The 17,606-nt window shown below is 46.3% G+C and overlaps 1 protein-coding gene across 1 annotated transcript in view; it reads left to right on the top strand.

Moving 5' to 3' along the window:
• The window catches only part of LOC119971516 (aspartate aminotransferase, mitochondrial-like), a 42,877-nt gene extending 28,398 nt beyond the window's left edge, over window positions 1–14,479 (top strand). Inside the window, exons 6-10 of the mRNA XM_038807137.1 lie at window positions 2,847–2,951; window positions 3,699–3,849; window positions 4,940–5,105; window positions 11,809–11,959; window positions 13,229–14,479. Of these exons, the coding sequence (XP_038663065.1) occupies window positions 2,847–2,951; window positions 3,699–3,849; window positions 4,940–5,105; window positions 11,809–11,959; window positions 13,229–13,351 (696 nt within the window). The 3' untranslated portion in view covers window positions 13,352–14,479. The remainder of the gene's footprint in view (window positions 1–2,846; window positions 2,952–3,698; window positions 3,850–4,939; window positions 5,106–11,808; window positions 11,960–13,228) is intronic.
• Window positions 14,480–17,606: the final 3,127 nt, after the last annotated feature.

The following is a 17,606-nucleotide window of genomic DNA, read 5'->3' as shown; positions in this document are numbered from 1 at the left end:
GTGAGGAGAAGGGCTGCGCAGTGGCTAGCACTGCTGCCTCACGGCGCCGAGGTCCCAGGTTTTATCCCGGCTCTGGGTCACTGTCTGTGTCGAGTTTGCACATTCTCCCTGTGTTTGCGTGGGTTTCACCCCCACAGGGTAGGTGGATTGGCCACGCTAAATTGCCCCTTAATTGGAAAAACATAATTGAGTATTTTAAATTTAAAAAAAAAATTGGGTGAGCAGTTTGTAAAGCTTTGTCACTTACTTTCTGTACTAGCATGGTCAAGAGGAAAAGAAAGCCGCTCAGGCTAATCAGTGTTTATCAGCCATTAACAAAAGTCTTTCCATGACCTGAAATTGCACTCCCATCACCTATGATTCATAATGACTGTACAACTCCAAACCATCTTTGAACACAGACAGTCTCTTACTGCAATGACGGGTGTTTTTCATACTCTCTATTTACAGCATATAAAGACAGATCAGTGTAATTCTCATTTTTCGGATGGGGTGAGGCCTGGGACCCCTATAATGAAAGAGAAAATAAACCTGGGGAGATGGTGCTAAATTATTTTGTATAGCATATGTTGATTCATACTAACTTGTTTTTTTGAGGAAGTAACAAGGAGGATCGATGACTGTAGTACAGTGGATGTTATCCACATGGATTTCAGTTAGGCATTTGGGAAAATGGTCGGAAAAGTGAGATCACATGGGATACAGGGGAAGGTGGCAGGTTGGACCAAAACTTGGCTCAGTAACAGGAAACAGAGGGTAATGGTCGATGGATTTTTCTGTGAATGGAAAACGCTTTCCAGTGGTGTTCCACGGGGCTCAGTGGGGCCCTTGCTGTTTGAAATTTGAAGATGACACAAAAGTTGGCTATGTAGTTGATAGTGAAGAAGATAACTGTCCACTCCAAAGTGTTTTGGGTTAGTGGTTAGAGAAGTGGCAAGTGGAATTCAGTCCGGAACAATGTACGGTAATGCATTTAGGAAGGGCAAACACAAAGCAAGGAAAGACTCTATAAACGGGAAAGTATTGAGAGGGATTGAGGAAGTGAGAGACCTTAGAGTGCATGTCCACCATAAGACAAAAAGGCAAAATTAGGCCACTCGGCCTAGCGAGTCTGCTCTGCCATTCAATCATGGCTGATATTTTTCTCATCTCCATTCTCCTGCCTTCTCCCATAACCCCTGATCCCCTTATTAATCAAGAACCTATCTATCTCTGTCTTAAAGACACTCAGTGATTTGGCCTCCACGGCCTTCTGTGGCAAAGAGTTCCACAGATTCACCACCCTCTGGCTGAAGAAATTCCTCCTCATCTCTGTTTTAAAGGATTGTCCCTTTAGTCTGAGATGGTGTCCTCTGGTTTTAGTTTTCCTACAAGTGGAAACATCCTCTCCACGTCCACTCTATCCAGGCCTTGCAGTATCCTGTAAGTTTCAAGAAGATCGCCCTTCATCCTTCTGAACTCCAACAAGTACGGACTCAAGAGTCCTCAACCATTCCTCATACTGCAAACTGTTCATTCCAGGGATCATTCCTGTGAACTTCCTCTGGACCATTTCCAAGGCCAGCACATCTTTCCTCAGATGCGGGGCCCAAAACTGCTCACAATATAAAGGGATCTGCCCAGAGCCTTATACAGCCTCAGAAGTGCATCTCTGGTCTTGTATTCTAGCCCTCGTACATAAATACTGACATTGCATTTGCCTTCCTAACTGCTGACTGAACCTGCACGTTAGCCTTAAGAGATTTGTGAACAAGGACTCCCAAGTCCCTTTGTGCTTCTGATTTCCGAAGCATTTCCGTTTTTAGAAAATATTCTGTGCCTAAATTCCTCCTTCCAAAGTGCATAACCTCACACTTTTCCACATTGTATTTCATATGCAACTTCATTGCCCACTCTCCAGCATGTCCAAATCCTTCTGCAGCCCCCTTGCTTCCTCAATACTACCTGTCCCTCTACAGACCTTTGTATCATCTGCAAACTTAGCAACAGTGCCTTCAGTTCCTTCCAGATCATTAATGTATATTGTGAGAAGTTGTGGTCCAAGTACAAACTCCTGAGGCATACCATTAGCCACCAGTCAGCCAATCCTCTATCCATGCCAGGATCTTACGCTGAACACCATGAGCTCTTAACTTATTTAACAATCTCCTATGCGGCACCTTGTCAAAAGCCTTCTGGAAATCTAAATAAATCACGTCCACTAGTTCTCCTTTGTCTAACTTCCTTGTTACCTCCTCAAAGAACTCTTAACAGATTTGTCAGAAGTGACCTCCCTTTGACAAAGCCTTGAAGGTGACAGGACAGATGGACAAGGTGGTCAAGAAAGCATCTGGAATACTTTCTTCGATTGGGCAAGGTATTGAATAAAAAAGCAGAATGTAATGATGCAACTGTATAAAACACTAGTTAGGTCATGCGTGGAATTTTATGTACAGTTCTGGTCACCACATTACTGGAAGGACATAATTGCTGTGGGGAAAGTGCAGAGGTCATTTGCAAGAATGTTGCCAGGGCTAGAAAATTGCAGCAACGAGAAGAGATTGGATAGGCCAGGATTGTTCTCCTTAGGACAGAGGAGGCTAAGAGTAGCCTGATCAGGGGCAACCACACACCCATCTTCAGAGATGCTGGCTTGGAAGTCAAAGGTTACCGCTATTGTGATCCGAAGACTTTTGGTTTTGACTTTGCAGGAGCACTAGAGGACAATTCCGTGAGTGTACTTTTGAGCCAGTTCTTGGATATAAGGCTGGTGACTCTCAGAATAATATATTTTTGTTTATCCGTTAAAACTTTAAAGGAAGTATATTTAGACTTTTCTATTTGTATTCTTCCTGTATCCCTTGCAGAATATTCCAGAGCAGTCGATCATCCTGTTTCACGCCTGTGCCCACAACCCCACAGGAGTAGACCCGAGGTCCGAGCAGTGGAAGGAGCTGGCAGCTGTGGTTAAGGTGAGGAATGGCTCTTTATCATTCCAAAGTGTTGAATCGTGTAGCCTAAACTTATTTTCCACAGCCACAAGAAATAGGAACAGGAGTAGGCCATTCAGCCCCTTGAGCCTGCTCTGCCATTCAATAGAATCAGGGCTGATCCGACAGTCCTCATATCCACTTTCCTGTTCTTTCCCCATAACCCTTGATTCCCTTACTGATCAAGAATCTATCTTACCTTTAAATATACAAAAAGATTCTGCCCCACAGCTGTCTGTGGCAAGGAGTTCCAAAGGCTCTCAATCCTCTAAGAGAAGAAATTCCTCCTCATTTCAGTCTCAAATTTCTACCTCTTTATTCTGAGACTATGCCCTCTGGTCCTAGACTCTCCCATGAGGGAATCCTTCTCTCAGCATTTAACCTGTCAAGCCCCTTAAGAATCTTATATGTTTCAAAGAGATCACCTCTCATTCTTCTAAATTCCAATGAGTCCCAACCTGTGCTCATAAGATGATCCTTCCATACCGGGACCATCCTAATGAACCTCCTCTAAGCCACCTCCAATGATTGAGATGTACAAACTCTTTAGGAAGTTCTTCCTGTTAAGAGATGAGATACACTACATAGTACTTCTGTACAGCATATTGTATCTAATAACAGGAGACCGAGTACAGTACATGACATAGTGTTTAAATCGGTTATACTCATTTCAATAAAATTATATCAAACTAATCAGTACCTTTAGCCTGAGTTTGTTTTGCTTTCTAGAAAAGGAATCTCTTCCCATTCTTCGACATGGCTTATCAGGGTTTTGCAAGTGGAGATGCTGACAAAGATGCCTGGGCTGTGCGCTTCTTCCTTGATCAAGGCATTAACTTGGTTCTGTCTCAGTCCTATGCCAAGAACATGGGGCTGTATGGTGAGTAAATATTGCTGGATGACTTCCAGTTAGTTTTTGCGGTTCATTTTAGGATTGAACAGCTCCAGATGTGTATGGACCCCGAATCAGTGACAGTATCATTTGGTACATTTACTTCCCAGTTACGTGGCTTATTAGAAGTAACTTTTTCTCCTCTTGTCACCTCTCCACATTGCCAAACATGCCTGCTGGAGAGATCAATTGGCAGCTCACACGCCTGGGCTGTTGTGAGTCCCACTTCACTATCCAAACACTGGGAGGTGTGTGGGAGTTGACATGGTGGACCCTGGCTCTCCTGATTCATTCCTTCTCTTTGTGGCTGTGACATGGCTGAGATCAGGAATGTTTTCCCCGTTGCATTATCGTGCTAAAAGACACCAGAAGGCCCAAAGTTGGTTTTTGGTCTGTACAGTTTTGGCTGATCTCAATTACATGACAGTCAGTTGGTGCCAGTGCCCCTGGATTCGAGGGGTGTAAAATTGATCAGAGGATCTCGCTGAAAATTGTCCTGAAAGTTAAACATTCATCATTAAAGCACATGTGGGAGTAGGCTCCAAATAATCTGTGACTAGTGAAGTAACGTTGAATTGTTACACGCTTGAGATGAGAGAAATACTCTTTGTTTTAAAGAGAAAGTTTTACAGGGGTAGCAATAAAGTTGTGCCACTAGGGAGGTTGATTGTGATGGCAAAGCTATCCTTGGCATCATCATCTCTGGGCTCAGATGGGAAATTTAAGCTACCAGCCAATCGTATCTTCTCCTGATCACTGCCTGCTGCTCACACCTGGAAAGTGCACTGTGAACATTAGCTAAGGACAGGCTCAGCTGTAACTGCTTTCCCGTTGTTGGATACCCTGTAGGGTTCCTTGAACAAGCTCCTGCACGAAAAATAGCAACATGGCGTCCTGCCTGTGCCAGTAGGGAAAGGATCCTTAGAAACAGTCAGTTAAAGCAGAAAACTGGAAACAATACTCTTGACCACTCAAGCTTAATGCAAAACTGCTGAATAAATTTTGTGGGCTTTCGCACTGTTGCCTATTGAGTTAATATTCAGCTGCAAAGGATTAACGGAGCTCCGCAACCTTTCAGGCGAGCGTGTTGGTGGCTTCACAGTAGTCTGCAGTGACACCGAAGAGGCAAAGCGGGTGGAATCACAGCTGAAGATCCTGATCCGCCCTATGTATTCTAACCCGCCTATGAACGGAGCTCGCATTGCCGCCACCATCATGAACACAGCTGATCTCCGAAAAGAATGGTGAGTGTGACTCAAAAGGCCGAGACCATGTTCAAGGTTTGCCTGCAGTGGCTGCTTTTTTAATGAAAAAACCTAACTCATCTGACGCGATTTAAATACTGAGGTGAAACAAAGCGCTCAATGGTTAAAAACAAAGGCCCTGCATAATGTGTTAACCATGGCTCAGTGGATAGAACTCTGCCCATTACATCTGAACGTGGTATACCGGGTTGCTGCTGGAATGGCCAAGAAGGAGCTGGAGCGTGCAGAGGGGGTCGGGATGGGGGTCTGTCGCTGTGGGGAACGGGCTGAGCAGGGGGTGCGGGCACGTGGCGGATTACGGAAGGGTGATGGCTAGTCGACAGGGGAGGGGGGCAGGTGGCCCTCCGATCCGGCTGATCACCTGGAATGTGAGGGGACTGAATGGGCAGTGGTGCTCTCGGGGGTGTGGGTTGGAGAGGGGAGGATCTCGGAAGCGTACCAGGTGATGCAGGAGGTAGATGAGGTTTCGGTGGAGGAGCTGAAAGGTAAATGGGAGGAGGAGCTGGGTGAGGAGATTGAGGAGAGGACGTGGGCGGATGCCCTGGAAAGGGTGAACTCCTCCTCTTCTTGTGCGAGGCTTAGCCTCATACAGTTTCAGGTGCTGCATAGGGCTCATATGACCGGGACAAGGATGAGCCAGTTTTTTGGGAGCGAGGACAGGTGTATTAGGTGCTCTGGGGGCCCAGCAAACCATGTCCACATGTTCTGGGCATGCCCAGCGCTGGGGTAATTTTGGAAGGGTGTAGCAAGGATGGTATCAAGGGTGGTAGGATCCAGGGTCAATCCAGGCTGGGGACTCAAAATATTTGGGGTTGCAGTGGAGCCGGGAGTGCAGGAGGCGAAAGAGGCCGGTATTCTGGCCTTTGCGTCCCTAGTAGCCCGGCGGAGGATTCTTCTTCAGTGGAAGGATGCGAGGCCACCCAAGCGTGGAGGCCTGGGTCAACGATATGGCGGGGTTTATTAAATTGGAGAGGGTGAAATTTGCCCTAAGGGGGGGTCAGTGCAGGGTTTTTTCAGGAGATGGCAACCATTCCTAGATCTCCTGGCAGAACGGTAAAATCCAACGGTCAGCAGCAGCAACCCCGGGGGGGGTTGTCTCCTTGTTTTTGATTTGGGTTGAATCTTTGCCAATGACGGGTGTTTATTTATTTTTTCTCTTTTGTATACACCGGGGGGGGGGGGGGGGGGGGGGTTGTTCTTTTTGTTTTTAGAATTTTCTGTTACTGTTTTCTTTTTCGTGAAAATTTGAATAAAAATTATTTTTTTTAAAAACATCTGAACGTGGTGAGTTCACGCCCATGCCAAAGAGACTTGAGCACTAAAGGCTGGAAATGGAGAAGTTGTCAGTGATAATTGGGAAATGGCAGACATGTTGAACAATTACTTTGCCTCCATATCTACAGTTGAAAAGGAGAATAATTTGCCAGAAGTCCTGAAAAAAGTAATAGTCGATAGAGGACAGGGGCTTAATACAATTAACGCAAGTACAGCATCAGGAACCAGACTGTTTCCATTTGAGGGTTTTGAAGGAGGGGAGCACATTATAGATGCCGTAACTATAATTTTTCAGAGGTTCCCAGATTCAGGAGTAATCCCTCTGGATTGGAAAATTGCACATGACACTACACTTTTTAAGATGAGGGAAACTAGGAAATTACAGACCGGCTAGCCCAACATCTGCGGTGGGGAAATTTCTGCAGTCAGGAATGGGGTAACTGAACACCGCAAAATTATGGTTGATCAGGGAGAGCCAGCGTGGATTTGTGAAGGGTAGGTCACACCTGACTACTCTTACGAATTTTTTTGAAGTGACTAAGGTGATGGACAGACAAATGTTCATGGATGTTATTTATGGACCTCCAGAAGGCATTTGATAAAATCCCACATGAGAAACTTAACTAAGGCAGGTTTATGGAGTTAGGTCACAGGTGAGCCATGATCTCATTAAATGGAGGGACAATCAAGTGGTTGAATGGCCTACTCCTGTTCCTATAATTATTTCCGTTATTTGGGGAATTTAGTGTTTGCTATATTCGTGTTTACTAATATTAAAAATATTTTGATCTGTTTATGTCTGGTGTCTCTTGTAAATCTATTGACATTTTCATGTATTGGATTATTCCATATAAAAAATGTATTGACTTAAAACCTGATTTTCTGCTTAAAAACTAACCTTTTTAATACAGACCATAAATGTTTTTGCCTTCAATCCTTTCTTGGTAGCTGTCTGCCCCATAGCATCTCCAGCGGATACAGTCTGTTATTGCAGCTGAAGATGGATGGTGCAAAATGTAGAGCAACAGTTACTGGAGGTTGTTAGTGTAGAAAGCATTCAGAGTCCACTAAACGTGGAGACAAGTAGAGCTGGCATGGAGTTGAATGCCTTCCTGCAAAAAATGTGGTTAAATATTATTTGACGTTTGGTCAGAAGCACATTGATTTAAAACTTTGAGGCATTGTCCCAGCCTGTCTGTAGGTTCACAGAAGCACCCATGTGTCACCAGGCTTGTATTCCATTTCACAATATGCTGGATTCACCGAATAATTAGATAGAACAGGAGCTACAGGGCACTGCAGTTTGAACCTGGCAATCGGCACAAACAGTTTGTAAGTCTGCTACTAAGGGCATCAGTAGTCAATTCTTGTTCAACTCCGAGCTATTCCGTTGCTGCTTATTTAACATAAACCATGAAAGCCTGTTCACAGCCCTCTGAAACAGTATTTTGTTTTGTCTGCCTTGCTTGTTACAAGCTTTAGGTTGGCCTTGTACGTTTCAGTTGTGTTAGAGTTACTGCTCTCCCCACAAAGTGTTCTCCAACCTCACAATCTGGCACTGAACCCGGGTCCTGGCGCTGTGAGACAGCAGTGCTAACCACTGTGCCACCATGCTGTAATAATATATTTATCCTCTTTCAGTTTATTTCAGTTCCTTCTTACCCTAGAGAAAATAATCGACTTTCCCACACTGCTGATCAGACCCTAACTGTAATTTGATTGCATCAATTCCTCGTTTGTAGGCTACAGCCTGGTCTACCTGCCAGGCCAAGTCTTCCCAACTGGTCGCCCTTATTCCTTGTTACGGTATCTGGACCAGACCCCAGTTTATATTAGGAAACTTGATGAGACCCCACAATTTTTCAATTTGTAAACTGTGAGGAAAGGATACTTCACTCCAGGAGTTATTCCACTGACACCGAGGAATCTTTTGTATGAAAACAAACTTTATTGTTAACACATAATTTGCCCCATTAGCATTTTTAAAAAAAACAGCTTTTCAATTAACAGTTAAACAGTTCTAAAAAAATAAAGGTCTTTGAGATGACTTTCCCATCTACTTCTAAAGTTTCAATTAAGCAAAATCCACACACACAGGTCAAACGCACAAGTAGATTTACATTTACACTGAAATGAAGTTGCTGTGAAAAGCCCCTACGTGGCGGGAGTAATCAGGATGTCCAAATGACCTAGTAGCACGTCTTTCGGGACTTGTGGGAAGAAACCGGAGCATCCGGAGGAAACCCACGCAGACACGGGGAAAACATGCAGACTCCACACAGACAGTGACCCAAGCCGGAAATCAACGTGGGACCCTGGAGCTGTGAAGCAACGGTGCTAACCACCGTGCTACCGTGCCAGTTAACACTCAGCTTACAGATTTATTCTGAGGAGGACATGTCCTTTCCTCAGAAACCTGGGGCGGGATCCTCCCCTACCCGGCGGGGCGGGGAGGTCCCGTAGCGGAGTGGCGCCAACCATTCCGGCGTCGGACCTCCCCAAGACCTCGCATTGAGGGGCTAGGCACATGCCGGAGCAGTTGGCACCACACACCGACTGGCGCCCAAACCGGCTCCAGTGGCCTTTGACTCCCGGGGCTGGCCGAAAGGCCTTCGCCGGTTCGCGCATACGCCGGTGCGTCAGCTGCCACTGACGTCACCACCGGCGCATGCAAGCTGGGGGATTCTCTTCCGCCTCCGTGGAGGCCGTGGCGGCAGCGGAAGAAAAAGAGTGCCCCCACGGCACTGGCCCGCCCGACGATAGGTGGGCCCCGATCACGGGCTTGGCCACCGTGGGGGCACCCCCCCCCCCCCCCCCCCCCCCCCCCGGGGTCCGGTCACCCCCCCCCCAGGACCCCGGGGGCCCGCTTGCACCGCCGATCCCGCCGCCACCAGAGGTGGTTCAAACCATGGCGGCAGGAGAGGCCTCCCAGCGGCGGGACTTCGGCCCATCGCGGGCCGGAGAATTGCCGCAGGGGGCTCGCCGATCGGCGGGGCGTGATTCCTGCTCCCACCAATTCCCGGGTGACGGAGAATTTCTGCCACGGCGGGGGCGGGATTTTCGGCGGCCCCGGGCGATTTCGCCCCAGAGCAGAACACTAAAAAGGAAACTAAAAACAACAGACACAGGGCAGGGTTGAAAACAAAACTGAAAACAGACCCAGTCCCTCCCATGAGTGACATCACATCTTGTATAGCTGTTAACCCCTTGACAGCTTTAGTAGATATATAATCTGGATACCATAAACCCAAGTTCATTTAATAATGTCATAACCCCCATGAGGACCACTGGGAAACCCTTTCCAGGTAGGGGGCGGAGGCAACCAAGCTGGAGCTCTTTAAAGACCTAAAAACCGTCCCAAGCAGAGTCCAGAGTTGTTGGTTATACCAACAGGGACTGGATTAGGAGAGAGTTACTGCTGTGGGCAGAGAATTGTGCATAGTTCAATAAACCGTTGTTCCACTACCACTGGCTTCCTCAAGTTACTAAAACATAAGTACAGCAGACTACAATATAGATAAAAATTTCCTACATTCATCACACTAAGACTTTTACATGGACGAAATATTGAACACACAGCCTACGATTTGCTCTGTTCGCTGTCCAAGGTTTGGCAGGCAGCGTTATCATTCAAACTTGTCCGTACAAATATTTCTTGGGGATGTTTTAACTTTGTAGCTCTAGATTCCTGGCATTGGAGATAACCCAGAACTATGGGTCCAGCTGGGACTAGCAGCACGCTGAAAGGAAAGCAAGGATATTATCAGTGCTCAGAAACCATGAGTTTCTTTCTCGTTAGAAAGGGGAAGGTGAAGCTTTAATGTAGGTGTTCAAAATGAAGAAGAAGTTGTTTCCACGGCAGGAGTGCAGCAACAAGAAGATTTAAGATAATTGGGGAAATCTGCCAGAGGGGAAATATTTTTAACATGGTGAGTTATGAAGAGCAGAGTCTTTGAATATTTTTAAAGCAGAGGTAGATGGATTCTTCATAAGCAAAGGGAGAGTGAAAAGTTATCTGGAATAGGCTGTAATGTGGGGTTGAGATTACAATCAGACCAGCCTTGATCTTATTGAATGGTGATGCAGACTCAAAGGGCCGAGTGGCCTACTCTTCCTTGTTCGTATGTTTGTATGATCTGGCGTACACTGCCTGAAAGGGAAATGGAAGTGGATTCAATAGGAACTTCCAAAAAGAAATTGGGCAAATATTTGAAGGGGAAAACATAGCAGGGTTATAGGGAAACGGCAGAGGACGGTGGCACGGCGGTGCAGTGGTTAGCACTACTGCCTCACGGCACCGAGGTCCCAGGTTCGATCCTGGCCCTGGGTTACTGTCTGTGTGGTGTTTGCACCTTCTCCCCTTGTCTGCGTGGGTCTCACCCCCACAATCCAAAGATGGGCAGGATAGGTGGATTGGCCACGCTAAATTGCCCCTTAATTGAAAGAAAATAATTGGGCACTTTAAATTATTTTTTTTTAAGAGCAGAGGAGAAGGAATAATAGGAAAGATGTGACAAAGGGTCAGCACAGGCACGATGTGCGAATGGACTCCAGTACTACATGATTCGCTTCTCATTGTCCTGTCAACAACATAGCAAAGCCTGGTGCATGTTCACTGTCCCTAACTTGACTGACTTAAGGATCATAAACAGAGTAAATCCACTGAGACCTTTTCAGAAGTTTGCACATTAAGTTGAACGACATTCTGTGGTTACCTTGTGCCTATATTTCCTCGCAGTTGGCAGTTGGTGCTGATTTTGTAAGAGGACAATGTTTGCTGTTCAAATACGTTTGCATGCCTCTCTAGTCAATTGCACAAACTCGGTTCCCCCTATTGCCACACTGGTTATCGGTGTGATGCAGCACCACCCCTTGAGGACATACTGGGAATTAATTGATATTACTCTCTTGCTTGCTAATGCTGCTTTTAAACATACATGCTGACATTTTGAAATGGTACTAATGTAGCTAATGGTAGCAGTGGTAAAGATTAGAGTAAATGGTTCTATCTTGTGGGTGAACTGATGCAGTAAGTTGGATAATTTCCTTCAGTCTCAAACAGCTAAAAAGCCTGCTAAATGGAAGTCGCTGTCTGCTGGTCATAAACTGAGTCGATGGGATTGGCAGTCGAGTCCATTTGCAAGTGAACAAGGGCATCGCTCCACAACTGTCCCTAATTTGGCACTGAAGTTTAGAACTAAGATGTGTTTGAGACAGAGTTGCAAGAGCCTCACATTAAACCTATCCTTTACCTAAGTTTGGGAGTGTTTGATTCTTGTACACGGTGCCTGAATTTGAAAGCACTGGCATATCTCACCTTGAGCAGATTTTAAACAAAAATTGAAGTGTCATCACTAAGGAAACCTGTTGTAGAGAATGATCCTTTCTTTGTCTTTCCCCTGACCAGGTTAGAGGAGGTGAAGGGAATGGCAAACCGCATCATCAGTATGAGAGACCAGCTGGTATCAAACCTGAAGAAAGAAGGTTCAATCCACAACTGGCAGCACATCACCGACCAGATTGGAATGTTTTGTTTCACAGGACTGAAACAGGAACAGGTATTTCAAAAACAGTTAGAGGAGTAATCTTTAACAATGTCAATTCATCGCAATGTGGAGCTGGCAGTTCATGTTGAATTGAAATGGAACGGTAGTCATCTCCTGCCACTGAGAGGTTGGGACAAGTAGAAGTGTTAATAATGCTGAGATTAGAAGTAGAGGCAAGGACAAAATCCAGTGAGGGTACCAGCACAGTCTAACATTCTGCATCTTTGCACTATTATTCAGTTATGTATTCTCCCCATCGACTGTCTTAACTCCAGATTGCCACAGAGAAACAGCAGGAGATGGGAGATCAAGTAATGTGCAGTTGAAAATCTAATGTATTTTTTGTTGTTGTTTGAGTGCAAGCCAATGTATTGTTCTGAGTTGCTACTTTACAGCTAAGTAGTGTGTGCTCAACCACTCCAGCGGTCTGGTCGGGTGTAGATCCCCTAAAAGCTTTGCATGTGTCTCGCACTTCCTGTCTGCAGATATTATTTCATGTGTCATAATTTGGAGTCAGTATTTAACATTGTAAATACCAATGTAAATATTTCGAATAGAAATTCATTAGATATTTACAGTGCCAAAACCTGTGAACATTACACTGTCAGATGGTTCAACTAATCAAATGACTCGATGCTATATTTTACAGCAACTTTATTATTTACGTACTGAATTGTTTCTTGTATCTTTTAATGTTATTACTTTAAGACTTGGACTTTAACTGGATATTTGTACACTGCTTGTGGACAAAGCTAACAGCCACATCATACCTCCTGAGCATGGAAATATTGCGGTCTGTTTTCAGAATGTATCGTGTGCTTCAGCTTAACATAATGTGAACCATCTCTGAAAGATATTTAAACAAGACAGATTGGGTTTTCAAAGCTTTAACTTGTGATCGTCTTTGTTGACGGTTAGAAAATACAAGTTTGACCTTCAAGACTAGAGTTTGTTGGTCACTCACCTCTGGAGACACTGCTGATGACAGGACTGCAGTGTGGCGGGGTTGGGTGGGAGTGTTTTGAGTGTCCTTAGAGGACAGCAGATTGACCAGGAACAGAGGCTGATGAGTAGGAATACAGAAATAGGAAATATGGTTGAGGGCAGTTAGGTTGTTCTGCTGAGTTCTCCTCTCTTTTCCTCCCCTAAACCCTTCCACCATTGCCCTCATATTTAACTCTTTGCCCACCATACTGTATTCATTTAGAAATGTACCTACAATTCCATGTTTATTTTCTACTACTCAGAGATATGGGTTAATGATTTTGTTTCTTACTGCAGGTAGAGCGTTTAACAAAGGAATTCTCCGTCTACATGACCAAGGATGGTCGAATCTCTGTCGCTGGAGTCACCTCTGCCAATGTGGAGTACCTCGCACATGCCATCCACAAAGTTTCCAAATAAAGTACCCAAGAAAGTGGGAAGACCCGAGGGAGGAGAAACTCCGCTTCCAACCACAGCCAGGAATAGGAGTATTTGTACAGAGTGTAGCAGTGAGATACTGTCATTTATTACTGTGTGATGGATGTGAATTGTAAAAAAGTCCAGTTTGATGATGGATGGGAAAACCTTCCGTCTTCTGGGGAGTTTTAAGTTATCAGAGTACATGTGGTCAGCCACTGAGGTATCAACTCTTATTTCCCTCTGCATTTGAGAAAAGTTACTTTTTTCATACTATCTCAAGTCTGCTTGTAAACTAACTGTGGCTGACCAAAGTATCTGCTTCCTATTCTTCCTTGAAGGCTTGGGGTTTATACAACAGAAATAGTTCATGTTTCCCTCTGCTACTTTTCTGCACCAAGTCCTTGCTCTCTGGGGCACTTCCAACACCCCCCCCCCCCCCAATCCTCGTCACATTTTCTTTCCCACAGCCTCAGAGTGACTCAGTCATTCACCTGTTTGCAATTGACCTGCACTAGTTCTGTTGTTACACCCTCATTTTGCTGTCAGCAGTGAGTATTGTTGTCCTGCACAAACCCGTGCCGTGCTCCAGTGTGCTTATCGGTGGAAAGTTCAGAGTGAATCCGGTGCTAAGTAGATGCAAAGGTCACTTTTGAGACTAGTGCACACTTGAAGCTAATGCTTAACTTCATGTTGTTAAATTGATATCAGTCAATGATTGGTCTGAAAGAAGCATTTCGTCCTTCTAAAATTAACCTGGAAATCTTGTGATCATGCTCTGTGAGGGTTGTAGTCTGGCACTGCAACAGACGTTTGATGGAACAGGTTACTTATGTCGTCAATTGATTTTATTTAGCGGGTGGTGGGGGTTACAATTGGCTGAAGTGTTGTGTTCACCATTGCACTTGTTCTAACCTTTGACCCTGTATTAGCCAAGAGGCAGCACAACCACAGGTGATATTCGAAAGTCAAAAAGCTGATCCAGCCAGATGTTACAAGGCTGTGGTAGCAAGCTTAGGTTTGCTGCAGGTTGATTAATTCTGTTTAAAAAGTATAATCTAGGGTCTTACAAACCGATACTCAATGGCTCAATAAAATGGTTACTTAAATTAACAATAACAATTAACTTTACTTCCATGTGTTTCTTGCATTCTGTATAATCTGTTTTATTGTGACTATATCCTACTGTTGATGAATTAAATCTTGTGCAAGGGTGGAGGTAAAGGTCAGGGTGGGATTCTCCATTAGCCAATGCTGAAATCAGGAAATGTGATTGGGCAGAGAATAGCTTCTGACCCCAAAATCGTGGCAGGCGCTGATTTGACGCCAAATCAAGATTCACCGTCACCTCAAACGGCGTCGATGCGTTTGACTCTGCACATACAGTAGGCACCATTTGCATGTCATTAGCGGGCACGACCTGGTACTCTCCAGGGCCTCCGCGATTCTCTGCCTCCGATGGCCGAGTTCCCGACGGCATGGTTCACTTGGGCTTTTAAAAATCATGAAACCAGCGTGGCAGCTGCTGAGGAAAAGAGAGAGGGGAAAGAGTCCAACATCGCCATCGTGTGCTGACAGTTGTGCTGCTGGCTGGAGGGATTCTGCCAGAGCTGGGGAAATAGTGGGGGGTGGCCAGGAGGCCGTGGGGTCGGGGTGGATGGGCACAGAGCACCATTGCCGCAGCCTGGAATGCAGCCATGCACCCCTAACTTCCCACTTTGAACCTGGTGCCATGGGTCATATATAGAACATAGAACAGTACAGCACAGAACAGGCCCTTCGGCCCTCAATGTTGTGCCGAGCCATGATCACCCCACTCAAACCCACGTATCCACCCTATACCCGTAACCCAACAACCCCCCCCTTAACCTTACTTTTATTAGGACACTACGGGCAATTTAGCATGGCCAATCCACCTAACCCGCACATCTTTGGACTGTGGGAGGAAACCGGAGCACCCAGAGGAAACCCACGCACACAGGGGGAGGACGTGCAGACTCCACACAGACAGTGACCCAGCCGGGAATCGAACCTGGGACCCTGGAGCTGTGAAGCATTTATGCTAACCACCATGCTACCCTGCTGCCATATAGATGTCGTTCTTCCTCCCCCCCCCCCCCCCCCCCCCCCCCCCCCGGGTGCCCTGTGGCCTGAGATGACCCATCAGTTGTGTGGGTGCGATCCAGCTCAACCAGTGCCATTGTTTTGGCTGGGATAAGTGTGTGTGGCTGCAGCTTGGCAGCTTCCCGAGTGTCACTGACCCGGCAAATCCCGCACCATTTTTCATTGGAATTGATTGTGTTCCACACTGCACCGGTGCTAGCCCCTCAACAGTAGCGGAATCGGTCCAGGTGTGGCGCCAGTTTTTCTGTGGTGAAAGTTCACAGATTCTCCATTGGCATCAACATTTAGTCTCAGAAACGGAGAATCCTGCCCATTGTCTTTAATTGCACCTCCAAAACAAAACAACATAAATAGGAGCAGGAAAAGCTCAAGGCTGCCAATAACACTCCAGAAGCTCAACACCATCCAGGACAAAGCAGCCCGCTTGATTGCTCCTCCCTCCACAAACATGCAAACCCTCCACAGCGACTAACAGTGACAGCCACATGTACCGTCTACAAGATGCATTGCAGTAACTCAACAAGGCTCCTTAGACAGCACCTTCCAAACCCACGACCATTACCATCTAGAAGGACAAGAGCAGCAGATACCTGGGAATCCCACCACCTGGAGGTTCACCTCAAAGTCACTCACTACCCTGACTTGGAAATATATCGCCGTTCCTTCACTGTCGCTGGGACAAAATCCTGGAACCCCCTCCCGAACAACACAGTGGGTGTACTTGCAGTGGTTCACCACCACCTTCTGAAAGGCAACTAGGGATGGGCAATAAATGCTGGCCTAACCAGTGACGTCCACATCCCGTAAATGAATTTTTTTTTAAATCAGTACGATTATGGTTGATCTCTGGTTTGAACATTTTCCTTCCCACTCCCAAGAGCCCTTGATTCCCTAGGACACCAAAAATCTGCCTACCCAGCCTTTACATTAAGCCTTGGGGCAGCATGGTAGCACAAGTGGATAACACTGTGGCTTCACAGTGCCAGGGTCCAGGTTCGATTCCCTGCTGGGTCACTGTCTGTGCGGAGTCTGCAAATTCTCCCCGTGTCTGCGTGGGTTTCCTGCCACAGTCCAAAGACGTGCAGGTTCGGTGGACTGGCCATGTTAAATTGCCCTTAGTGACCAAAAAGGTTAGATTGGGTTATGAGGATAGGGTGGAAGTGAGCATTTAAGTGGGTCGGTGCAGACTCGATGGGCCGAATGGCCTCTTTCTGCACTGTATGTTCTATAACTATGACTAGGAGAAAGTTATACTGAGGGCAGACTTTATTCGCTCTAAAATATACAAGGAAAAGTGATATATTCTTTGTGATGGTCCCTCCATTGAATTTAAGCTATTTCTCCCAGTCTGCAGAGGTCACTGGGGCTTATTGAATTGAGAAGCCGGTTGAGGAACAGTAAGTCCCTGCTGAAAGTTGTTGCTTAAAATTCTGACACTAAGTGAAACAACGTTACCCCAGCCAACATGGCTTACACAAACAGTGCCGCCTTCCCCTGCCCCCCCCCCCCCCCCCCCCCCCCCTCCGTTGGTTCTCCTGCCCTTACTCGTCTCCCATGCCTCCTCTTCTCCTCCTTCCCCCCCCCCCCCCCCCACCCCTGCTGACAACTTAATTTTTCTCGAAGAAGTCGATGAATGGCTGCCACCTCTGAGTAAACCACTGCCACAAACCCTTCAAGCCGAATTTAATTTTCTCGAGTCTGCAAAACTCCATCATGTCGCTAATCCATACCCCCGACTTTTGAGGGCTCCGAGTCCCTCCATCCTAGTAGGATCGATCTCCGGACCACCAGGGAGGCAAAGGCCAGGACATTGGCCTCTCGCCCCCTGGGCTCCCAGGTCTTTCGACACACCAAAGATCGCCACCTCTGGATTCTGTACCACCTTCACCTTTAATACTTCTGACATGACGTCAGCAAACACCTGCCAGAAGCCCCTCGGCCTCGGACATGCCCAAAACATATGGACATGGTTCACAGGACACCCCCCCCCCGCACATGGCTACACCTATCCTCCACCTCCTTAAAGAACCTGCTCATCTGGGCCACAGTCATGAGTGCCCTGTGGACCACCTGAAATTGTATAGTGCTGAGCCTGTCGTACAACGAGAATGCATTAACTCTGCTCAGGGCCTCC

This window comes from Scyliorhinus canicula, chromosome 9, assembly GCF_902713615.1.
Source record: "Scyliorhinus canicula chromosome 9, sScyCan1.1, whole genome shotgun sequence".
Classification (NCBI taxonomy): Eukaryota; Metazoa; Chordata; class Chondrichthyes; order Carcharhiniformes; family Scyliorhinidae; genus Scyliorhinus; species Scyliorhinus canicula.
Note: the sequence above shows the minus strand (reverse complement) of the source record. Positions and strands in the feature narration are given on the sequence as shown.